General features: G+C 44.9%; 1 protein-coding gene across 5 annotated transcripts in view; it reads left to right on the top strand.

Annotated features, from left to right (window-relative positions):
* CREB5 (cAMP responsive element binding protein 5) overlaps positions 1-24,405 on the top strand; it is a 775,500-nt gene that overhangs the window by 527,701 nt on the left and 223,394 nt on the right. The window contains exon 1 of one of the 5 annotated variants that reach the window (XM_063921976.1): positions 19,968-20,031. The exons of the other annotated variants lie outside the window; for them this stretch is intronic. Coding sequence (XP_063778046.1) covers positions 20,021-20,031 — 11 coding nt within the window. The 5' untranslated portion in view covers positions 19,968-20,020. Of the gene's footprint in view, positions 1-19,967; positions 20,032-24,405 lie in introns of those variants that run through there. 5 annotated transcript variants of the gene reach the window in all.

Here is a 24,405-nt window from a genome sequence, read left to right as displayed (position 1 = left end):
CACACACACACACACACACACACACACTCAGCCCTCAAACAGTATTCAACAAGTCCCTACTTCTCTTACTCAACACAGCCAGCTAACTGGAAATCCTACAATCTGTGTGACCATATAAAACAGCATCTGCGATGTGGTACAGCCCAACACAGGGGGTAATTCTGAGTTGATCGCAGCTTCAAGTTTGTTAGCAATTGGGCAAAACCATGTGCACTACAGGGGGGCAGATATAACATGTGCAGAGAGAGATAGATTTGGGTGGGGTGTGTTCAATCTGCAATCTAAATTGCAGTGTAAAAATAAAGCAGCCAGTATTTACCCTGCATAGAAACAAAATAACCCACCCAAATCTAACTCTCTCTGCAAATGTTATATCTCCCCCCCCCTGCAGTGCACATGGTTTTGCCCAACTGCTAAAAAATTTCCTGCTGCGATCAACTTGGAATTACCCCCACTTACCGCATAGATACTAATCGCAAGTGTTCATACATATGAGATTAGTATTGGAAAGGACATCTCTCCCAATAAGAGCTGTCCTTTGCGAAAAAAGGACTTCTAAGTTTAGGACCCGGGAGTCTTTCTGTGCATGCTTCCAGTGACGACTGCGTTGCAGGGGTATGCTGGAAGGGGCCAATTGGATTTCTCTCATGGGGAATCATGAAAAGAAGCCCACAGGTTTCTATAGGTCAGCGTCATCTAAAGATGGTGTTGCCTACGGCATCCAGGTCCTGGAATCATAACTTTCCCTGCTACCTTGCGCAGCCGTTTTCTGCTTAATTTTCCATTTCTGTTATATAAACACACACAGTGTTTTTTACGGCAGCGCATAGTACCAGGGTAATTTTATTATTTTTTATATTTGAGGCGCTGTTATAGCAGTTATTTGATTTCCTGGAATGTATCGCATTCCAGAGTTTGGTGCGTATGCAGTAAATGACAAAACCTTTTCAGAGGTTTAGCCCCTTTTTTAACCTTGGTGCATCTCACCCCAGTGTTTTATTTCCCCCCATGGCCCCTCCCACTTAGGTGAAAGAGAAACAGCCAGAAGCCTCTTAAATGTGAAAGGGTTGGCTTCTGTTCCTCCATATTAGTATTACGCTGGGAGAGTGGCTCTTGCCTACGATGTCACAGTCAATAGCCACAGTCCCAGTCTGAGGAGTTATGGGTGGAGGAGTCCCACCTACAAATGTACAACAAGAACGAACATGGGTGAGGGTGCAACGTTATAGCTGGTCCTGATAAAACATGTTGTTACCACATTGTCTTCCAAAGCATTTATTTCATTATATACATAATGTGGAGATCTCTATGCTAACCTAACCTTTCCAGATCTGCAGATCATGTTGATCCATTGGTAGCTTTCAGCCAAGCTGGTCTAGTAATATGCTTATGGGCATTCAAACTATTGACCTAAATCATCAAAAACCAAGCAGGTCTGATTGGGCAGACTGGGAAATCTGGTTAGATGATGTCCACATTGCTCCATCAAGGCAAATGGACGTGTCCTGAGTGCATAGTGTGGTGCCAGCATCGCTGGAGACTGTCTGGCCTTCAGAAATAAACTATCAGACAGGACAGAAATATTAATTAATACATTTCTCATTGCGTTTCTTTTGACAGACAGTGACTCTGCCATAGCTGTGCTGTTCCAAGTAATTCCACATTAGGAATGATAGTGACTATTCTTGTTTATATACTCGATTGGGAAGCTACATGAAAAGGAATATAGGAATTTGTAGCAGGTTTCATTTGCACTAATGATTTATAGCTTTTTACAGAACTACACCGACCACGAAAAAAACAGCATGATACAGTATATGTGCAGTGCTCCATACAGTATATACACCACCCTCCTAAACCACCAGGTATTTTCTTGGCACACAAGTGCTTTAAAATGTATTAATTCCATTATATATCACCATTTCTATAACAACATTCTTGTGGTGTATTAAAAAGATGTTAAAGGTTATAAGCCAAAGTGAAAATTAATAAACATGTGAAATAATGTCTAATGTGGCGGGGATGAATGGCATGACGTTCCCCTGCAAAAGTCGTAAGCAGCTCTAGGCCAGCTGTTGGTGGTCACACTGTAACGGGGAAACTGAAGCGTGAGATCACCCTACCCTGGTGCGATGGGATTATCCCTGCTATTAGCATTGGAGCAGGAGTGGATCTAGGCACGGGCGAGCAAGGTGGTCGCCTGGGGTGCTGCGGCCCGCTAGTGCGGTTGATGTCACCCCACAGGTGGCCGGCTCCCGTGCGCATCCCGCACTCTGGCTGCAGCAAGCGCCGTGGGCAGTGTGGGTGCCCGCTGCAGCCGTAGCTGCTGCAGCTGGCTCCATTTTCAGACAGACACTAGAGGTCATAGTGTCTGTGCGGCGCTGCAATGGGAGAAACGACATGACATCTCTCCCATAGAGATGAGCCGGCAGCGGCCAGAGACGGAGGAGCAGCAGCAGCAGCAGCAGCAGCAGTCGTGAAGCAGGAGCGCGGCTGGTGAGTATTAGGTTTTTTTTTAGTGTTTGTAAGTGGCGCTACAAGGGGGCATCTCTACTGGCAGCACATCTAATGGGGCATCTCAACTGGGGGCACATCTAATGGGGGCAGCTCTACTGGGTGCACATCTAAGGGGGCATAACTACAGGGGCATCTCTACTGGGGGCACATCTAATGGGGGCAAATCTACAGGGGGCATCTCTACTGGGGCACAGCTAAGGGGGCATAGCTACAGGGGCATTTCTACAGGGGCACATCTACTGGGGTCGAATCTGCAGAAGTCACAACTACAGGGGCCATGCCCCTTCTCTATGAAGCCATGCCAATTTTTTTAAAGTGCGCTGTCGGTATGTAATAACCCTATTTTACCTGTCGGGGGGAGAGAGGAGGGGGGGCGCCAAAGGAAACTTTCGCCCTGGGCGCCACAAGGTCTTGAACCAGCCCTGCAATTGGACACCATGTGACCTTCCTCAGCAGTAGGAGCGGGGTAGTAAAGTGTAGTGTAAAATATAAATAAATGTAAATCTTGGCAAACAAAGACACCTATTGCCTAGTTGCTGTAGTACAGTATGTAGGGGTTGGGTACGAAATCCTGTTCGCATCCCATCAGTCAGAATACTGACAGTGGGATCCCCAAGGAATCCCGACGGATCGCAGTAAATATTTTTACCCTAATCCCCCCCAAAAGCCTAACCTTTACCATCCCCACCCAAAGCCTAACCCTTACCTCCCCCACCCACAACCTACCTCTAACCTCCCATACTCCTGCAGCCTGTGACAGATTTCCCACTAGGCGCATGAGGCATGTGCCTAGGGGCGGCACTTGCTCGGGGGCGGCACACCAGGCTGATAAGGGCCAGGTGATTATTTTTTTCATCATTCTGACTTATTTGTTTATATTTTCTTTATCATCCACTAGGGGTCAGTGGAGTACTCTTGGGATATGGACGGGCTTCCGTAGGAACAGCACTGAATATTTAAATTTAGAACACTCCACCCCTCCATATCCCCGAGTACCTCAGTGTTTTTTCTGTGCTCGATAGCAACAGTTCGTTTGTGGCTGGGCCACAATTACTTTGAATTTTTATTTTTATTTTTATATTTTTCTATTTTAGACACATCCCTTTCCCCCTTCCTAAAGGCAGGGTCAGGGATAGTGCAGCTGCTGATAGCAGCAGGGGCGTGTCGGGCCTCTCTGAAAGAGCTCCCTCACAGCCACACACAGATCCTCCTGCTCAGGCTGGCCGGCGCTTGTACAGAAGCCCCGTCGGAGCCTCCTCACAAGCTGCAGGAGTGAAGGTATGTGAACGGGGCGGTCAGCTCCCGCTGCCGCCCCGAGGTGTGGGGACATTGTTACTGGGGACTCTGCAGACTGCCTCCGGCCGCCGCCGCACACGGCTTCGGCCGCCGCTGCTCTTCCCACTCACACGGCTCCGGCCGCCGCTGCTCTCCCGCTCACACGGCTCCAGCCGCCGCTGCTCTCCCCACTCACACGGCTCCGGCCGCCGCTGCTCTCCCACTCACTGCGCCGGCCGCCGCTGCTGCTCTGGCCGCTCGCACTGCTCCGGGTCCCACCGCTGTTTTACCCGCTGTTCACCCGGCTCCCGCGGCTCACAGCACAGCGATCCGCTCGGCGATACCCGCTGGCGGCCCCACACGCTGCGCTGCCCACTGCATCTCAAAGAGCATGCAGGCATTACCTCACGGAGGGGGGGCAATAAATAAGGGGGCAATACAGCGGCATAAGAAAATACTGCAGCAACAGCAGATGCTAGGCTGCAGGGGTATTTGCAGGGTTATAATCAGTTGTAAGTTTGTAACCAGCACTATGATTATATGTGTAAGCATAGCATGGGGGCCATTTTAACATGCTTCCTGTGTCTTCCTGCTGTGATTCCAGAACGTTCCAGTACTACATCTCTACTCCACCGGAGGCGCAGGGGTGTTAGTGGGAATTTGGGATCACATTTCATAGTACTGGCCACGTGTACTGCACCTACATACAGAGACACCTTACTACTATTTTACTGAGTCGTGCAAGTGTCTGTTTTTTGTGTATTGTATTGTCTGTCGCCATAATGAGTAAGGCACCAGCAAAAACTAAAAAGCATAATTGCAAAGTCTGTAGCAGTGTGTTACCGGATGGATCTACCACATGTACAGTATGTTTTGTGGATTCGGTTCAGAATACCATTTCTGCTCCAGTTTTACAACCAATGTGCTCACCGGACCCTCCGTGGGGTATGTTAGTAAATGTACTGGATAGGTTACAATCAGAATTGACCGCCGCTCGTCAGGAGCGGGAAACGGCAAGATCTGAGTCTAGGGTGAGACCGCCAGAACTACCGGAGGCGGCTCAGCCTTGCGTAAGGTCCAAATCCATTTTGGGTAAACGGGATAAATTTCATATGTCTTATGATTTTCCAGTTTCTGCTATGTTGCATTCTGACGATTCCATGCCAGACCTCACGGAACAAGATGAGGGTGAGGAGGGCGAAGTGGAGTCAGATGGCGAGGATTTTAACAGTTGCGGCATTGATGGTCTCATCAGAGCGGTACGTCAGTCTCTGAAGTTTACTGAAACTGAGGAGCCTCTCACAAATGATCAGGTCGTATTTACTAAACGACAAAAAACTCCAATAAGTTTTCCTGTGTCGGAATCTTTTAATCAGATGTTAGTAGAAACACTACAGAATCCAGATAAACGGTTTTCTATACCTCGCAGATTTAAGTCTAGTTACCCGTTTCCAGACTCGGTAACGTGTACATGGGAGAATCCACCAATAGTTGATTCTTCAGTGTCGAAGCTTACCAAGAAATTAACCATACCAGTGCCAGCAGCGACTACGCTTAAAGATCCTTCAGATCGCAAGATAGAAACTATGCTAAAATCCATGTATGTAGCAGCAGGTGTGATGCTGAGACCTGGATTGGTTGGCATTTGGGTCACTAAGGCGCTCATAATATGGCTTACAGAACTCAAATCTGCTTTACATGACGAAAACCTGATACTTCTTGTAAATCAAATGAGTGAGGCTGTAGAGTATCTCTGTACAGCGTCGACTGACGTCTGTCAGCTCACTTCTCGTATTTCATCGTCGCTAGTTACGGCACGAAGAGCACTCTGGCTGCGTGCTTATCATGCGGAGGCAGAGGTCAAACGAGGTATAGAGGCGTTGCCTTACGATGGCAAGAAGCTGTTTGGTCCTGAATTGGACGCATGGATTGCTGAGGCTAAGTCTGTTTTCTTACCATTGCCTCCACCAGTATCAAGAAGGAGGTACGCTGGACCTTCGTTCAAATCCTTTAGACCTCAGTCCTTTCGAGGACGTGGCAGAGGAACAGCCACGCCTGCTAGACGTGGTCGCGGACGTGGTTTCCAACAAACCAACACAACTCGCCAGGACGCTAAGGTTACCGACAAGCCAGTGGCATGACGGGCTACCAGCCCATCTCGGTTCTCCGATTGTGGGAGCACGCCTTCAGACGTTCCATTTGGCGTGGTTCCACACATCCGCGGATGGGTGGATCCGCAATTTAGTGTTAAAAGGTTACAAAATAGAGTTCGACTGTCTTCCGCCTCTGCGGTTTTTCAAGACAGGATTGCCTCTGTCGGACGACAAGAGGACGGTTCTGCAAATTGCCATTCAGTCCCTACTGGATTCGGCAGTTTTGATTCCGGTCCCTGTACACCAGCAGGGTCAGGGTTATTATTCAAGTCTGTTTGTGGTACCGAAGCCGGATGGCTCAGTCAGACCAATATTGAACTTAAAGGGTCTCAATCAGTACGTAACTTACTACAGATTCAAAATGGAGTCTCTGCGTTCGGTGATTGCGGGTTTAGAGCCAAAGGAATTTATGATTGCGCTAGATCTCAAGGATGCGTACTTACACATTCCAATTTGGCAGCCTCATCAGAAATTCTTACTGTTTGCAATACGCCAGAACCATTACCAGTTTCAGGCTCTACCGTTTGGCCTGTCATCAGCGCCTCGGGTATTCACCAAGGTGATGTCTGTGATGATAGCTCATCTCAGATCCCTGGGAGTGACAATAGTTCCGTATTTAGACGATCTGCTCATCAAAGCTCCGTCTCAACAGATACTTCTCCAACATGCGCTGCTAACATACGATGTACTGGTTCACCACGGTTGGATTGTCAACTTCAAGAAATCACATCTAATTCCGTCTCAACGCCTTCAATTCCTAGGTATGATTCTCGATACGGTCAATCAAAGAATTTACCTACCACAGCAGAAAGTACAAATTCTACGCCATCTAGTACAATTAGTGCTCAAGCCACGCACAGTGTCTGTACACTTGTGCATTCGCCTCTTAGGCACAATGGTGGCAGTTTTCGAAGCGCTTCAGTTCGGAAGATTTCACTCGCGTCCATTTCAACTGAATGTGCTCGCCCAGTGGTCGGGCTCGCATCTGCAGATTCACCACAGGGTGAGGTTGTCGCCAAGGGCAAGAGTATCTCTGCTCTGGTGGCTCAAGGAACACAATTTAACCGCAGGAAGACGGTTCGGAGGCTGGAATTGGATAATTCTAACTACGGACGCCAGTCTCAGAGGTTGGGGAGCGGTAATTCAAAATTGTCAGCTCCAGGGTCTCTGGGCGGATCACGAAAAATTGCTGTCTATAAATGTCCTGGAACTCCGCGCAATTTACAATGCGCTACGACAAGCAGTGCACATGCTTCGCTCTCAGCCTGTCCAAGTGCAGTCAGACAATGCGACGGCGGTCGCATACATCAACAAACAAGGAGGAACGAGAAGCCGCATGGCAATGCGGGAAGTAGCTCGAATCCTCAATTGGGCGGAATGCCACCAGGTGATGTTGTCGGCCGTGTTCATTCCGGGAGTGGACAACTGGGAAGCGGATTATCTCAGTCGTCGGGATTTTCATCCAGGCGAATGGGCATTAAATCCAGAAGTGTTTCACATGTTGGTTCAGAGATGGGGTTATCCTCAGGTGGACCTGATGGCATCTCGACACAATCACCAAACGTTCCAGTATGTGTCCAGAACAAGAGATCCAAAGGCAGTGGCGGTGGATGCTCTCACTGTCGCGTGGCCGTACAGTCTTGTGTATCTGTTTCCACCGTTTCCGTTGCTCCCTCTGGTGCTAAAACGGATCAAAAGAGAGTCTGTCACAGTCATACTAGTGGCGCCTCATTGGCCTCGGAGAGCTTGGTTCTCGGATCTCCGAGGACTACTCGTAGACGATCCTTGGCCGCTCCCACTACGTCCAGACCTGTTACAACAGGGTCCGTTCCTTTACCCCGATTTAGCGCGGCTGCGTTTGACGGGGTGGCTGTTGAGACCGCCCTCTTAAGAAGAGAGGGCATTCCAGAATCGGTTATACCAACCATGTTACGAGCTAGGAAGCCGGTTACGGCAGCTCATTATTACAGAATATGGCGTGCCTATATAGGTTGGTGTGAAGCTCGGAAGTTTCCGACATCATCTTTCAAGTTATCCCGCCTTTTGTTGTTTCTACAAACAGGGTTAGATGGAGGACTGCGTTTATCTACACTAAAGGTGCAGGTATCTGCTTTGTCGATTTACTTTCAAAGACGATTGGCTCTATTGCCGTCTATACGCACTTTTCTCCAAGGTGTCCTCAGAGTACAGCCTTCATTCATTCCACCTACAGCGCCATGGGACTTGAATCTGGTTTTAGAGTTCTTACAGTCTTCATATTTTGAACCCTTACAGCAAGTGGATATAAAGTTTCTCACTTGGAAAACAATTTTTCTTCTAGCCTTAGCTTCGGCAAGGCGTGTTTCGGATTTGGGTGCCTTGTCATGCAAGTCACCGTATTTGGTGTTTCATGATGACAGAGTGGAACTTCGGACGAATCCCGCTTTCTTACCAAAGGTAGTGTCATCTTTTCACATCAATCAACCAATAGTAGTTCCTGTGTTGACAGCACATTCTGGAACTCTGGATGTGGTACGCGCATTACGCGTTTATGTATCCCGAACGTCTTCAGTTCGTAAGACGGATACGTTGTTTGTTCTCTATGATGCTGCCAAGATGGGTTGGCCAGCGTCTAAACAAACCTTATCCAAATGGATAAAACTAACCATACGTCAGGCTTACCTTCATGCTAGGTTACAACCACCTACATCAGTAACCGCTCATTCCACACGTTCTGTGGGAACTTCATGGGCAGCTGGTCGAGGAGCTTCTACGACGCAGCTTTGCCGTGCAGCTACATGGTCTTCAGTGCACACGTTTGTGCGCTTTTACAAGTTTGATACGTTTGCGGCATCAGCATCTAGCTTTGGCCGCCTAGTGTTACAGGTGCCAAACAGCTCTCCCGCCCACGGGGGAAGCTTTGGTACGTCCCAAGAGTACTCCAGTGACCCCTAGTGGATGATAAAGAAAATAGGATTTTGGTACTTACCAGGTAAATCCTTTTCTTTGAATCAATAGGGGGCACTGGACGCCCACCCAGAGCAGTTTTACCTAGTTGTGGTGAGTTCTGAGGATCTTATGGTAACACACTCTCACCGACTGTTTCAAATTATCAAGTGCTGGTTAGGGTGTCAACTGTTTAGTTGTCAGTAACGTTATGTGTCAACTTCGTTATTGTCCGTTATGTTATATGTAATACTCCATTGTCAACCTCTCTATAGTTCCTGTTCGGCTCAGTAAAAAACACTGAGGTACTCGGGGATATGGAGGGGTGGAGTGTTCTAAATTTAAATATTCAGTGCTGTTCCTACGGAAGCCTGTCCATATCCCAAGAGTACTCCAGTGCCCCCTATGGATTCAAAGAAAAGGATTTACCTGGTAAGTACCAAAATCCTATTTTATGTAGCAAATGATGGGGGTGGGACAATGGGCAGCAAATTGTGGTCCAGGAGTTTGTAGTAGGGTGAGGCTGGGGCTGCTTTGGTGGTCACGATGTATCTGGACCGGCACCTGAAATGAAGGGGGCAATGGCGTGATTAGGAGGGGGGGGAGTGGCCATTAATGTGCCTAGGGGCTGCCTGACCCTAAATCCACCCCTGCCTGCAGCCTAACCTCCCCTTTTTGCCACCTAACCCTAACCGTACCCTCCCACAGCCTGACCACACATCCTCCTTTACAACCTAACCCTAACCTCCACCCACCCCCACAGCCTAACTCTCACCCCAAACCCTAGTGCCTAACCCTAACCCCCTGTACTTACCTTCGGGATCCATCAGGATTCTGACCATTGGGATTCCGCTGCCAGTGTTCTGGCTGTCCCTACTGCCAGAAGCCTAACCGCATCCCGTATCTAGTATGTGGCTACATTGAAACATGCTTAAAGCGTATCTTGGTGAGGCAGCATTACTGCATAGTATTTTAAGCTGTACAAATCTTAACACATATACAGATCAAAACACACTCATAAGTACACAAATATACAGTATGGGTGCATTTTACTTGTAAGTTCAGGCTATAATATTGCGCTGAATACTATAGGAGACCTGTGGCTACCACAAGCAGACAGTGACACACAGGCCAATTGTTCTAAAAATGCACACTATCCTTTACAGAGTACATAGGCTAGTATTAGGAAGTAGGAACACCTCTTCTCTGCCCAAACTCCACCCTTTGAGTAATCTCCTGCGTCTCCTCATGCGCCTCATCTTGCTCCATAGACCTGAGCGGCTCAAATGTACTCCAGACAGGTGTGAATATCAAGGGGTGTGGTTCATAGGGTCGACCACACTTAGGTCGACAGTGTCTAGGTCGACCGCTATTGGTCCTAAAATAGGTTGATACAAGCACTAGGTCAACATGACAAAAGTTCGATATGAGGGGGTTTTTTGTGTCGTTTTCTTCGTAGAGTGACCGGGAACCCCAATTAGTGCACCGCGTTCGCTCGCCATGCTTTGGCCAAGGTGCCACGCTCCGCTACTGATGCGCTCGGCACAGATTACCATTCCCAATTGTAGTCCACGTGGATCGTAAAGTATGAAAAAGTAAAAAAATGTAAAACTTTTTTGAAAAACTCATGTCGACCTTTTGTCATGTCGACCTAGTGACCATGTCGATCTAGAAACCATGTCGGCCAACAGTGGTTGACCTGATGACTGTCGACCTAAGTGTGGTTGACCTAGAGACCAGATACCATATCAAGATAGGTCCGAAGCTGGTTTTGCCAAGCTGCAGAATTTTCATTTTCAGCAAAACTAGACTGCAAGATCAACTGGACAGAGAAATTGGACTCGAAAAATTCCTTCTGTACATTACTAAACGCATGATAGCACTTTATTACTAACATTATTATTATTTTATATTACTGTGTTACTATTTAGATGAGACAGGGATTCTAATTTGATAATTATAAGCAGATTTATTGACTATATAAAGTAAATCCAGCAATTTATCCATATGTAATAAAACTTTATGCTGCTTTTTAAAGGATTACTTTGAATCGTTGTCTCTCAGTAATAGACACACAAGACACACTGATGTCTGTTTACATTTATAGGAGAAGAACAACTCTTAGGACTGAAACTACAGTACAGTATTTGATAGCATTGTTTGTTCCATAATGAAAGATATTTTCTTCCTATTGGAACCAGACTTGTTTTGGCAAAAATTAAGAAACACCCCTACACCTCCCCTTCCAAAAAAAGAAAAGAAAAGAAAGCTAACTTCACAAAAGGAAACTACAGCACCATATCATTGTAGAGGTCCCTTAATCAAAGGGGTAAGTTCAGCAGACTCGTAGTTTCTAGCATTTCAGAAGGATATCATTCAAACATTATTACCTTCTTCTACAGCAATTATTATTGTGTATTACCTTTATGTAAATTACAATATCTATTACTTTTTTTTCTTTCATTTGTCTTTCTATCCGCTACCATTTATTTAAAGCAGGCTTTGTAAATGTCTAAGTTTGTAGTGATAGCTATGTGAATTATTCATACGTTTAATAGTATAGAGATGTATAATAAAATGTACATGAATCTATGGAATTGTATACATGTGGGCTACTTGCTTTCATTTTTGGAGAAACACTGTGGATTTATCATGCATAAAGTACAATCAATATCTAAACTCCCAGTATATATTTGAAAAGCGCTTGGTATATTTCTACCTTATATCTTATTTTCCGGATCAAAATAGTTGCCAGCCCATCAAAATGACGGAACAACCTAACAGTAATGTGCGCTCCTGAATGGCATAAAACTGTAATTGCTCTGTGGGGTGCCATCTAGTGGCTGCCAGCGCGCAAATCACTTGACTCCCCCCCATAGTGGTGAGCAGCAGCATTAGCGTGGCAGGTGTCTTTGGAGAGTAGTGTGGTGCATTCCTCACTCCTTTCTTGTTTTGAAGCTTATTGTACTTTAACAAATGTAAACTGTATGACTTCAAATATCTAAGACAGACAACATCATTTTCTGTAATCAATGACACAATTGGTGTCTGCCACTCAATCTGAAACTAGTGAAGGTCACGCTGCTTTTCACGGAACCCATCATAACGACCCCCCCATGCTTTTTCCACACAAATGGCTCATTTTGATGACATCTCAGGAACGTTATGAGTGGGAACGCCCCGCACTGTGCCTCAGTATATCATTCAAGTACTCACTGCTCATTCCTGATCCCAACATCATTTAATTGCTGTGTATCACACATCGATATCACTCAAAATTACCCCTGGCCCCACTTTTACATGTATAAAAAAATATATAAAAAAACTACTCCCCTAGCCCCACTTTTACATGTATAAAAAAATATAGAAAACTGTATGTACAATTACAGGGGTACACTTAGGAGGCTTTCTCGTTGCCCAGAGATTAAAGCTATAGAGGTGGCTGCATTGTGGTGGCCTGGGCAACTGCTACAGAGTCTCCCCAGCTCACTGTCTCATAGAGAGAATAACATTAATGCTGCGGTTTTTCAGGCCTTTAAATAGTTAAAAGAGCCAGCTTGATAGAAACAGTATGATCTGATGATGATAATAATAATAATAATAATAATAATAATAATATAGTATTGATTCTGCTGAACCAATAACAAAAATTATACTGCTGAAGATTTGACGATTTCCATATTCAAACATTAATTGTAATAAGTTGTTGAAAATTTGTATTTATATATTCACAGCCAACTTTGCCTGTCTTATTGAAAATCAACATCTACAGATAAAGAACTTTAAAACTTTAATTAAAATTTGCATTAATGTACTACCCTATTATTTGTTCCTGCCAGGGCCAGATTAAGGTTTGTGGGGGCCCCAGGGCAGCTAACTTGTAGGGGCCCTACCAATAAAATGATAAGATATGCTGGCAGTGTTATTTAAAAGCACCACAGATGTGTTAAATAGAATGTCCCTAGATAACTTTATGCAAGACAGAAATCCAAGTACATATATGCCACATTGTCCCCAAGTATATTGCTGTTGATATATGTGGGTTCCCCCAGACTGTGGAGGCTCCATGACGGGTCACTGCATTTGCCATGTTATTACTGGCTTCTGCTCTATTGTCTATCCCAGTGGACAGACATCTACCAAGGAGTTATACAACTGCATCATCCAAGCAGTGTGAGGGAGACAATCAAAACTATTACTGCAGATAAAGGTACTGATTTATAATTTGGTGTTTTTTATATATATATATATATATATATATCTCCTATATAATAGCCCAGATCTGTGACTTTGTGATTCATTTGCTAACGCTGGGCGGAGTCACAACACTGGGCGGAGTTAGTCAAATGAGTCACAGATCTGGCCAAATCTATAGGAGACTAGGAGCAGAAGCAGATAGTATGGGCATGGCACAGGCAGGGGTGCACACCTCCCAGCTTTCTGCAGGAGCTTTCTTCAGGCAGAAGGAGGGACACACACTCGGCAAAAAGGGGGCGTGGCTTCACGGGAGGGCCCCCGTTTTCGTCAGTGAGGGGGCATGCCCAGCACTCTGTGAGCTGCTGGCATGCCCCCAGGGGCTGATTATGAGTCCGGGGGGGCCAGGGCACTTGAGACAGGGGAGCCCTATCTCATTGCTGTGCCTGCTGTGGGTTGGGGGCGTGGCCTAATAGCGGGACGCGAGGCCACGCCCCCTTACGCAAATTCCGGTTTTTTTACATGGAATTTTGGCCCCTCAGCTAGGGGTAAATCCAGAGGGGGTGGTCGCTCCCCTCTACACACCCGCACAGGCAGAAGAAAGCAGGGAGACTGCTGCCTCCCTGCAACACCACAGACCTGCCAATACGCAGCAGCGTGTGCTGACAGTAGCACAATGCTGCCGTTGTTGCTGGCAGGACGGGGGGGGGGAGCTTCTGAGCTGGGACAGAGCTACTCGAGCCGGGGGGCCCCCTAAAACTGTGGGGCCGACGGTACGTACCCCCTGCCCCCCCCCTTAATCCGGCTCTGCTGCTGGAACCCCCCCTTAATCCATACCCCCTGATGCCCCCTCTCCCTCTGTCTCCACTATTCACCGCTGCTCTGCTAAGCAGAACAGCGAGTACAGGAGCTTTCCAACTGACCCCCCCGTTACCGCGGGACACTGCGACCCTAGGGTGGGACAGCGGGACAGACCCAAAAAAATGGGACTGTCCCGCGAAAATCGGGACATTTGGGAGGTATGGGGGTGTGTGAGGGGGTATGCCGTACAGACAGACGGGCACCGGCTCACTGTGTGCTTGACCCCCCCCCCCTCTCTGGCGCGGAGGAGCGTCACTTTCTGGCACACTCCACGCTTCTTAGCTGCAGTTTTGTGGGGCACCTGCCGCTGTGCAGGTTCCGTACTGCCTCTGTTATCTCCAGCCCCGGCAACCCCACCGCTAGCTGCAGCGCTGCCACCCACAGTGAGGTGCGCCCAGCTCCTTCACACACTTTAGCCGGCGGGTAATGCTGCAGAAGTCCGAGCTGCTTGCAGGCTCCGACCCCCTCCTCCCTCTAGCCGCAGCATCTCCTGGGGGCTAACCAGTCACTCCCAGTCTCCCCTTACCACAGTGCCCGGCAGCTGTGCGAGGTCTGCGGTGTGTGACTGAGGAGGGGGGGAGGGATGCGGACGGGCAGAGGAAGCAGGACTCCAGCCTAAGAGAGTCAGCCATGCCAAGTCTCCACCAGCAGCAGATCCCAACAGGTTGGAGTGGAACAGCAGCAGCCAGCAGCAGTGACTCCGGTAAGACACATCTGTCTGTCACCACTATTTTGTCCCTAATACCAATCTCTCCCGTGCCCTGTGTTCTGTCATGTCCCTGTCACCCCTGGCCTTGCCCTGCCACCCTTATCCTGGCCCTTTCACCCTTATCCTGGCCCTGTCACCCTTATCCTGGCCCTTTCACCCTTATGCTGGCCCTGTCACCCTTATGCTGGCCCTGTTACTCTTATGCTGGCCCTGTTACCCCTATCCTGGCCCTGTTACCCCTGTGCTTGCCCTGTCAACCCTATACTGGCCCTGTCACCCCTGTCCTGTTCCTGCCACCCCTACCCTGGCCTGTCACCCCTATCCTGTCCCTGTCATTTCTGTCCTGGCCCCGTCGCCCCTGTCCTGGCCCCGTCACCCCTTTTCTGACCCTGTCACCCCTGTCCTGGCCCCGTCAACCCTGTTCTGACCCTGTCACCCCTGTCCTGGCCCTGTTACTGCATACCCTCCAACTACCTTTTTGGCAGGTACAGTACCCGCAGCGCCTCCAGACCTCTCCCCAATGCACCACACCTCCGCACCTTCCCCTCCACCACATGCGGCACTCCACCCCTCCCCCACATGCTGTGCCTCCAGACCCCCTACACCACCCGCGGCTCCCACTCCTCCGCCCCTTCACCACCCACAGCACCTCCAGGCCCCCTCCACCATCCACCCCCTTTATATGTCTCCCCCCACACCTGCCCCCCTCCACCCGCAGCATCTGCAGACACCCTCCTCCATCCGCGGCCCCCCCCTCCCCCACCCATGGCACCCCTGCACCTGCCCCTCCACCACCAGCAGCACCTCCGGACCTCCTTCCCTATGCGCCGCACCACCCGTGCCTGCCCCTCCCCTACCCATGGCGCCTGCGGACCCCTACCCCACCCCCGGCACTCCCGCCCCTTCCCATCCCACAGCACCTCCGGAACCCTTCACCTATCCACAACATCCCCACACCTGCCCCTCTCCCACCCATGGCACCCCTGCCCCTCCCCCACCTGCAGTGCCTCCGGACCCCTCCCCAATCTGCATCCCCCACTCCTCTGCCCCTCCCCCACCCGCAGCACCTCCCGACTCTTCCCCATCCGGGCCCCACCCCCACTTTTGCCCCCCCTCCAACTGCAACATCTACAGACACCATCCGCAGTCCCCCCCGCACCCGCTACATTCTGTACATCGTGCCCTGCAGGTGCTGTTCACGCCGTCGCAAGGGGCTGCGCCTCCTTCACCATCGCACGCCCTTTCATTGTGCAATATTTAACCACTAACAAAGGAATGCAGGTAATACTTTATATAATACAAATATTGAACCCCAGAAAGGCATGCAAGGGTTAAGGGGGCGTAGCCCCTTGCGACGGTGTGAAGAGCGCCCGTAGGGCGCGATGAAGCACCTAGTATATATATCTATATATCAGCAAGATATAGCAGCACACAGCAAATAATCAAGCACATGTGAGTTAATGGTTATGCTGCCTATCTTCTAAGATATATATAGAGAGAGAGAGAGAGAGAGAAAGAGGGGGACGTTAGATAGATAGATAGATAGATAGATAGATAGATAGATAGATAGATAGATAGATAGATAGATAGATCGATCGATCCTATGTGACAGCAGCAGGTCCCTGGTGTCCAACTAAAGGATAATAATAATGCAGAGAAATATAGATGCACTCAGGACACCTTACAGCACATAATCTTCAACGTTTCAGATTCCTTTTAATCTCTGTCGTCAGTGCAGCAAATATGTATTTGCTGTCCTGACAATGTAGATTAAAAGGTCTCTGAAACGCTGACCATTTAAGATTATGTGCTGCAAGATGATACGGTGTCCTGAGTTCATCTTTATTTCTCTACATTTTATATATATATATATATATATATATATATAAATAACATATAGACATTAACAGCTTACCTATGTGTTCAGTTATGATTTACTCCCTGAAAATCAAGCAGATGCACTTAAAGAGGATGTATATATATATATATATATATATATGTATGTATGTATGTATGTATTTATATATATATATATATACAAATTTGTGATGCCGGCACTCCGTCTCCAGATCTTTAAGATGCCTCGGTGCCTCCAATACAGTGCTTATGCAGCAAGGTGATATGTAGGACGAAAAGCTGTGGCACTCATACGGACTTCTTAAATCTTTAAATAAACGGGCGCAGCACGCCTCCACTTTTGTTAACGTTTCAGTTTTATTTTTCAAAACTTTCGTCAGAACAAAGTACATAAATAAAAACCTTACCTTTATACCATAACACCCGTGAAGACACCCACATGGAGACGAACAGACTGTTGGACGCAGGGTTGGTGACGTCACGCTCCCGCGACGTGCGCTCTTGTGCGCATGTGCCGAACCCTCCGTTACCTAGCAACATGTAGAAACAAAATGTGAAAATGACCATCACCATGACAACATGCTTACAAGCCGCAATAACTACATAAGAATTAACTGTATAAAGATTACTGAGCGATCTGATACTAAGTCGCAACTTTAAGATAAGTTCAGTGTGCAGTATAGGCATGATTCGGGCAGGAGAAAAGGCATTGCATTTTAAACAATAGCAGGACGAGCAATCACATGAAACAACTAAAATTCAATTGTTCGTTTAATCCTCTCGGGGCCACCGTATCCAAGAAATGGATCCATCTTGCTTCCAATTGTAAGAGTTTCTTGCCTCTGTCTCCTCCTCTTACATTTGGGGGGACATGATCTATTAGCTTGTACCGCAAGGTGGCCAAACTATGTTGATGCAGTTTAAAATGTCTAGCCACAGGCTGTTCAGAATCAGAACCTTCTAAAGCATGCCTGATCGACATTCTGTGAGTCGCCATTCTTTCTCGTAGGGTACAGGTAGTCTTTCCAATATACATCAGCCCGCATGGGCAACGTATAAAATATATGACGAATTTGCTGGTGCAAGTCAGGATATGTTTAATGTCTATTTTTTTACCGGTGTGCGGATGATTAAAGGAGTTTCCAGGTTCCAGATAGCTGCAGGTTGTGCAACCTGTGCACTTATAGCAGCCAGGCTTTCTTGAAAGAAAATTCGTTTTTGGTGATGATTGGAGATGCGTAATATCATTAACAACAAGGAGATCTTTAAGATTCTTTCTTCTAGAAAAACAAGGCATAATTTTGTAACCTTTAAATCCCTTCAACTCTGGATCAAGAGTAACAATAGGCCACAGGTCTTTAGCCGTATTTACATTGAATCCACTATCTTGTTGGTATTGTTGTACAAATGCTAGGGATTTCTTGTCTGAAGTACTTTTGAATTTTGGTTCCATAAGGTCAACTGCAACATCTACAGACACCATCCGCAGTCCCCCCCGCACCCGCTACATTCTGTACATCGTGCCCTGCAGGTGCTGTTCACGCCGTCGCAAGGGGCTGCGCCTCCTTCACCATCGCACGCCCTTTCATTGTGCAATATTTAACCACTAACAAAGGAATGCAGGTAATACTTTATATAATACAAATATTGAACCCCAGAAAGGCATGCAAGGGTTAAGGGGGCGTAGCCCCTTGCGACGGTGTGAAGAGCGCCCGTAGGGCGCGATGAAGCACCTAGTATATATATCTATATATCAGCAAGATATAGCAGCACACAGCAAATAATCAAGCACATGTGAGTTAATGGTTATGCTGCCTATCTTCTAAGATATATAGAGAGAGAGAGAGAGAGAGAGAGAGAGAGAAAGAGGGGGACGTTAGATAGATAGATAGATAGATAGATAGATAGATAGATAGATAGATAGATAGATCCTATGTGACAGCAGCAGGTCCCTGGTGTCCAACTAAAGGATAATAATAATGCAGAGAAATATAGATGCACTCAGGACACCTTACAGCACATAATCTTCAACGTTTCAGATTCCTTTTAATCTCTGTCGTCAGTGCAGCAAATACGTATTTGCTGTCCTGACAATGTAGATTAAAAGGTCTCTGAAACGCTGACCATTTAAGATTATGTGCTGCAAGATGATACGGTGTCCTGAGTTCATCTTTATTTCTCTACATTTTATATATATATATATATATATATATATATATAAATAACATATAGACATTAACAGCTTACCTATGTGTTCAGTTATGATTTACTCCCTGAAAATCAAGCAGATGCACTTAAAGAGGATGTATATATATATATATATATATATATATATGTATGTATGTATGTATGTATTTATATATATATATATATATATATATATAGCGATGTGTGTGAGCGGCACTCTCAGGACTTCTTATAAATAACAGGACATCACCCCGTCAATGACTGCAACGTTTCGGTTTTATTATAAAACCGTCATCAGGCGTACATATATATATATATATATATATATACACACACGCATGTACATGTATCTACAGTATGTTGCATTTTACATTTATAGTGGATTTTCAGCAATTTTAAAGACACAAAGAATAAGGTGACACAAAAGGTTACAGCTTGATAAGTTGCTGACCTGTAGTCGTACACATTTTTGTGGTTCATGCAGTTTAAATTGTTCACAAAGATTGTTCAAATGAATCTTGCTTTGTTATAGTGTCACAGCTTCTATATAGCAGATGTCAGTGTTCATTGTCACCATTTAGTCTGCTTCTAAAAAGCTTTTTTTTCCTAATGAATGAAATTACAAGGTTCAGTTATTATACATTTCCAGCTTCCCGCCTACTACTGTATATTACATGTATTATGGTGACACACAGCTTTCTGCTGTAACGTCACCTTCTCCTGAAGCATGTATCCTTTATTAATTACTATTCCACCAAGAAGCACCATTGCAAAAATGTAACACACTTCCCAATGGAGAGCACATGATGAGAGCAGTAGTCTTCATCATTGAGCAGAGGGTGAAAACCATTCCAGTGTAATGCTTGCTCTCGCTCCTCCTGATGTCAATGTATGGCATACTTTCCTTTATCATCGATAGTTGGGAGCACTGACTCAGTGTGATGTTTTTGACAGCTGTTTGGCTTTTTAGGGGTGGCACTGTTTTACTTATTGTTTATCTCGTTTCCAATGGCAATTGCACCACCAAGTTTGGAACATTGCCCTGGGCTGTTTTGGTTACATTGAAGTTTTTTTGTTGCAGCTCTGCCAGAATTAAATGGTGACTTCACCAGCACTGAGCTAAAAATGAGAAGGAGGGGTGGTGTGCACAGAGAGAGAGCGAGGGAGAGAGAGAGAGAGAGAGAGAGAGAGAGAGGGCCAGGGCATTACATCACCATCTGGAGGGGAATCAAATGGGAAGGATATGACTCACACAGGCTAGTTAAGCTTTGGCTCTGGTTCTACATACACTCATTCCAGGGCTCTCGTGTTCTGCGCCTCAGCAGGGAATACAGAACCAGTGATGTCCATGAGGTTAGTTGCTCATTTTTCTCTCTCTCTTTTTTTTTTTTTTTTTCATTTTTGAAGTTTTTTTTTTTTTAATATTTGTGAATATATCAATGCATGTATTGTACGGCTCAAGTGACATTTCTATGTGTACTTTGTAGGGAGTTTCTATAGTGTTACTAAAAAGCAGCAGGAAGAGGTAAAGCGTTTCGTGATGAGTGCAGCACAGAAGTTGTGCATTCCAGCTGAGGGATGAGTAGTCATTAGTGGGTTAATGAGAAAGGACCAATGGTTAGTAAGTGATGTAATGTTGGCTCTGTAGCCCAGTTAAGTAATGTGAGAGTGAATGGGGTCAAAGTTACAAAGTAGTTACCTGTCCTCCTGGGGGCTATAGTTTATTATCAGTATCATGAACATGAACTGGCTTTAGCCTGCCATCACTAATTATTCACAGACTTCTTCTTTTATCTGTTATTAGGAAAAGCCAGGTTATATTGTTGATTTGGAAGAAGAAGAAAAAAAGCTTAGAGGAGGGCATATTATCACAGCTGCAAATTATTTTCTGCTACGATTTAGAATATTAAATACTTTAAAAAAAATAAAAAAAACCTGGGCACCTTATCCTAATGTCAAGTAGGGGAGAAGGTGAAAGTTTAACTAGTTCATTGGAAAATAAGCTTTCTGCAGAAGATTTAAAGATAAAGATAGTTTATAAGGAGAAACCCCTATTTACAAGAGAACTCCTGAGAGTGCAGAAACCTTACTGCAGCGTAAGACAATGTGAGCTCAGATTTCCACTCCAGATAAGTTTACAGTTCCCCATATTATTCCTGGGACGTGGTTCTCACAGACAGAGCTGAAAGTTTTCTTCCACTAAACAATGACTCACCTGAGTAGTAACAAAAAACATTGTGGTACACAGCCAACAACACATACTATGGCCCAATTACTGGAGCATGTTTAATCTGTCTTCCAGCTATTTGTGTTACCTGCAATTATTGGGTTTATATATATATATTCTGCTATTCTCCACAGTTAAAGCTGTTTTGGACAAAAGCTCTTTATCTTGACATTTAAAAAGTGATTCCATGTCATGGGTAGTTATGTGATGAATTAGTACTTTGACCTATCCTGCGCTGGGAATGGGCATTACGGTTGTGCTTTGAATGTTCCGTTCACCTAGAAGTGAACAGGTTAATCTTCAGAGGTGCTACATAAAACCTGTTGTAACTGGCAGGAAGACAAACCTGTGTCTTGTTACTTACCCGTTCATCAGGTTTTATTATTCAGTACTTTTCAGCAGTTTTGTGCAGAGAAATGAATAAAAGTGTCATTCATATAGAGAGTACACTGGCTAACAGCACATCAGGATAAGGCTGTGTTGTGTTGTACACACAATGAAGTGGATTCTGCAGAGAGAGTCCGAATTCCTCCCAGCTCATCAGTGGGACGTCTTGTTGGCCTGACAAGAGCACAACTTGTAGAGAGGAAGTGTATTGACAGATGAGCAGGTTCTTCATTCATTCCTCGTGTCTGTGTTATGATGACACAGTCTGCTGCCATAAAGTTACTCAGTACCATTGGAGATTTGAGCTGGAGACTGCAGAGGTGTTCTGTGGAAAACACAGTGTACATCAGTTACAATTTGCTCATTAGGAAACGAATACTTTGTATCTATTGATTTGTGGCCCTTCTTCTGGCCCTTTCCATTCCTAACACCCACCATATCACAGATTGCTAATTATCTCATCTCCTAATTATTCAGTGACCATTGTGGATTCATCCTATTTTCTTAATCCCATAGGAATCCTGAATTGTATAAATCAAAATATTCACCCATAAACCTTTTGATCTTGAACCTTATTTGTTACAAAGGCAATCACGTTTTTAATGATTACTAAACAACATGCTTATAATTAAAGATATTTAATAATTTACAGTTATTTTATATCAGGGAACTATTAAATGTTAAGCTTTATAGTAATTTCACTTTACTTTATATACATATTGTATGTTACTATTACAAACGAGTGCTCCCAAAAATTGTTTTGCTTTTTTTGCCTTTGCTCTTATCTTTAATTACAATTTGCAATGATACAGTCAGTAATGTGTAATACAAACCCTTCCCCGGCTTCAAGCAAAACATGCTTTATAGTCTAAAGACAGAAGTATAGAGTTTCATGCCATATGGGCTTACAATCTAAAATTTCAGAAGCACACAAGAGCCATAGTGGGACAGGACAAGTGAAAATGAGATATTAGTAAATATAGATTCTGCAATAAATAGATTTAGGATAGCAGGGTAAGATACATCATCCCAATGGGATGGAAGGGGAGAATGTTGCTGGTAGTGGATGATTTAAGACAGAGGGGTTAAATGAAATGGATGGGACCCATACTGAGGTTAGAAGAAAAGAGAATACTAGTGGGCAGAAAAATACTATTATCTTGATCATGGGAAACCTCTGAGACCTGGGACAGTGAAAAGGTCATGTAGTGGTGTGAATGGAGCTTAGCAATATATCCATTATTTGGCTGTATATGCTTTATTGAATTCTGTAGTATATATATATATATATACACAGTAGGAGGATATTTGGCACTCCGGTATGGAGGATCCTAAAATAGGTGCCCGGTGCCATCCATAGCAAGCAGGTGCTGTATACACATAGTAGAGGAGGCGGCACTCTCAGGTCTTACACACTTTCAATCACAGGCAGCGGACCCCTGGACCAGTGCTTCACTAATCCAGTGGTCCGCTGCCTGTGATTTAAAGTGTCTAAGACCTGAGAGTGCCGCCTTCTCTACTATGTATATATATATATATATATATATATATATATAATTGAGTGAGATATATTTATTCATATATTCATATCATAGTTTTTTATATACAGTAGCACAGCAGATTCAGCTGCACTTTGCAATTATATATATATATATATATATTATATACTGTATGTATATATATATATATATATATATATCAGTGTAATAAGTTTTTCAAATCTTAAAGGAAATATACTGTAGATCCTGGCATTAAAATCAACTTTTTACCATAAAATAAATTCTTTGTCCCTGCCATCAGTCTTCGCACATACAGTACTTACCGTTGCCATGTATAAGTCTCCTTCTTTAGCATTGGCTGCGTATAAGGTACAATATTTTACTAAATGAAAATGTGACCATCTTTCATTTCCTTTGCAAAGAATAACAGGGTCATTATTGAGTTGTAGGAACTACATTTATTTGATAAAAAAATAACGTTATATATCAAACAGTTTACCTACCATGCTGCATACTGTAGTTACTTTGTAGCAAATGAGAATTTTGCTTCCACATCAGATGCACTTGTAGTGTACCTTCATTTTCCATGTTTCTTTCAATCTTACTTTAATTGCTATATATTTTATTGCTGATTTAGTACTCTACAAAATATATTTCTACAGTAACGCAGTAGATTTATAATACAAAAACATTTATGAAATCTAAGCGGGTGGCAGGGAGTTTGGAGCGGCGGTGCCGCTGTGAATACCTTTTTTTTTAAAACTAATTCAGTAGATGTTCCTGATGTTTCAGTATGTTGAGAGGATTGTAAATTACTACACTGTAGCCATATTGCTGACTCTGTATTGCTGACTCTGCCATGTACTGTACATTTTCAGACCACCACATGTAGATTTATATCCCTTCATCACACCTTTTTATTGCTTCATTTCGTTGCAGTTTTTTTTTTCTAAGATGCTACAGTATTTTGTTTTAGGATCTTTTCTCACAATCTGCATTATTTAGCCTTAAATATCTGACATGTTGTATGGATAAGCTGAGTGCTTTGTTTCTGCATATGGTTGCATTAGGGAGGAGCCAGGATGGGTCTTGTGCTCTTTGTGAAATGTAAATAAGTGCTGAAACTCAGAAAGATCTCTATCATGAGAAACACTGAAAACCACGATGAGCAATAGGCATAGAATAGATATATCATTAACACATTTGAAATAAATATTTTGTATAGGTCTGTTCATTTACTGTTATGAGCATAGTGTCAAAATAGATGCTGATGACTAAACAAATGAGGTCTTTGTACATTTACTACAGGTGCCAGGTTTGGACGTAACATTGGAAGCTACTACTAACTTAAAGTGAAAAATTGCTGTCTATGTAGGAGAAATAGGCTATTAATGCCTCTTTCAGATATGCGACCCGGGAATATGCCTGGTCTAGAAGGCAGCAAATCCCCGGGTCTCAACTTCGTGACCCTGGTCGGGCGCAGGATTGTGGACCCAGGACTTTAGTTCTGGGTTGTTTCCTTTCACACATGCAGAAATCCTGGGTTGATGCGTGTTCAAGTGCAATAACCCAGGATATTGCTGTATGCGTGGAAGGGGTAGATTACATATTTCT

Source organism: Pseudophryne corroboree, chromosome 5 (genome assembly GCF_028390025.1).
Source record: "Pseudophryne corroboree isolate aPseCor3 chromosome 5, aPseCor3.hap2, whole genome shotgun sequence".
Classification (NCBI taxonomy): domain Eukaryota; kingdom Metazoa; phylum Chordata; class Amphibia; order Anura; family Myobatrachidae; genus Pseudophryne; species Pseudophryne corroboree.
This window is presented reverse-complemented; position numbering and strand designations above follow the sequence as displayed.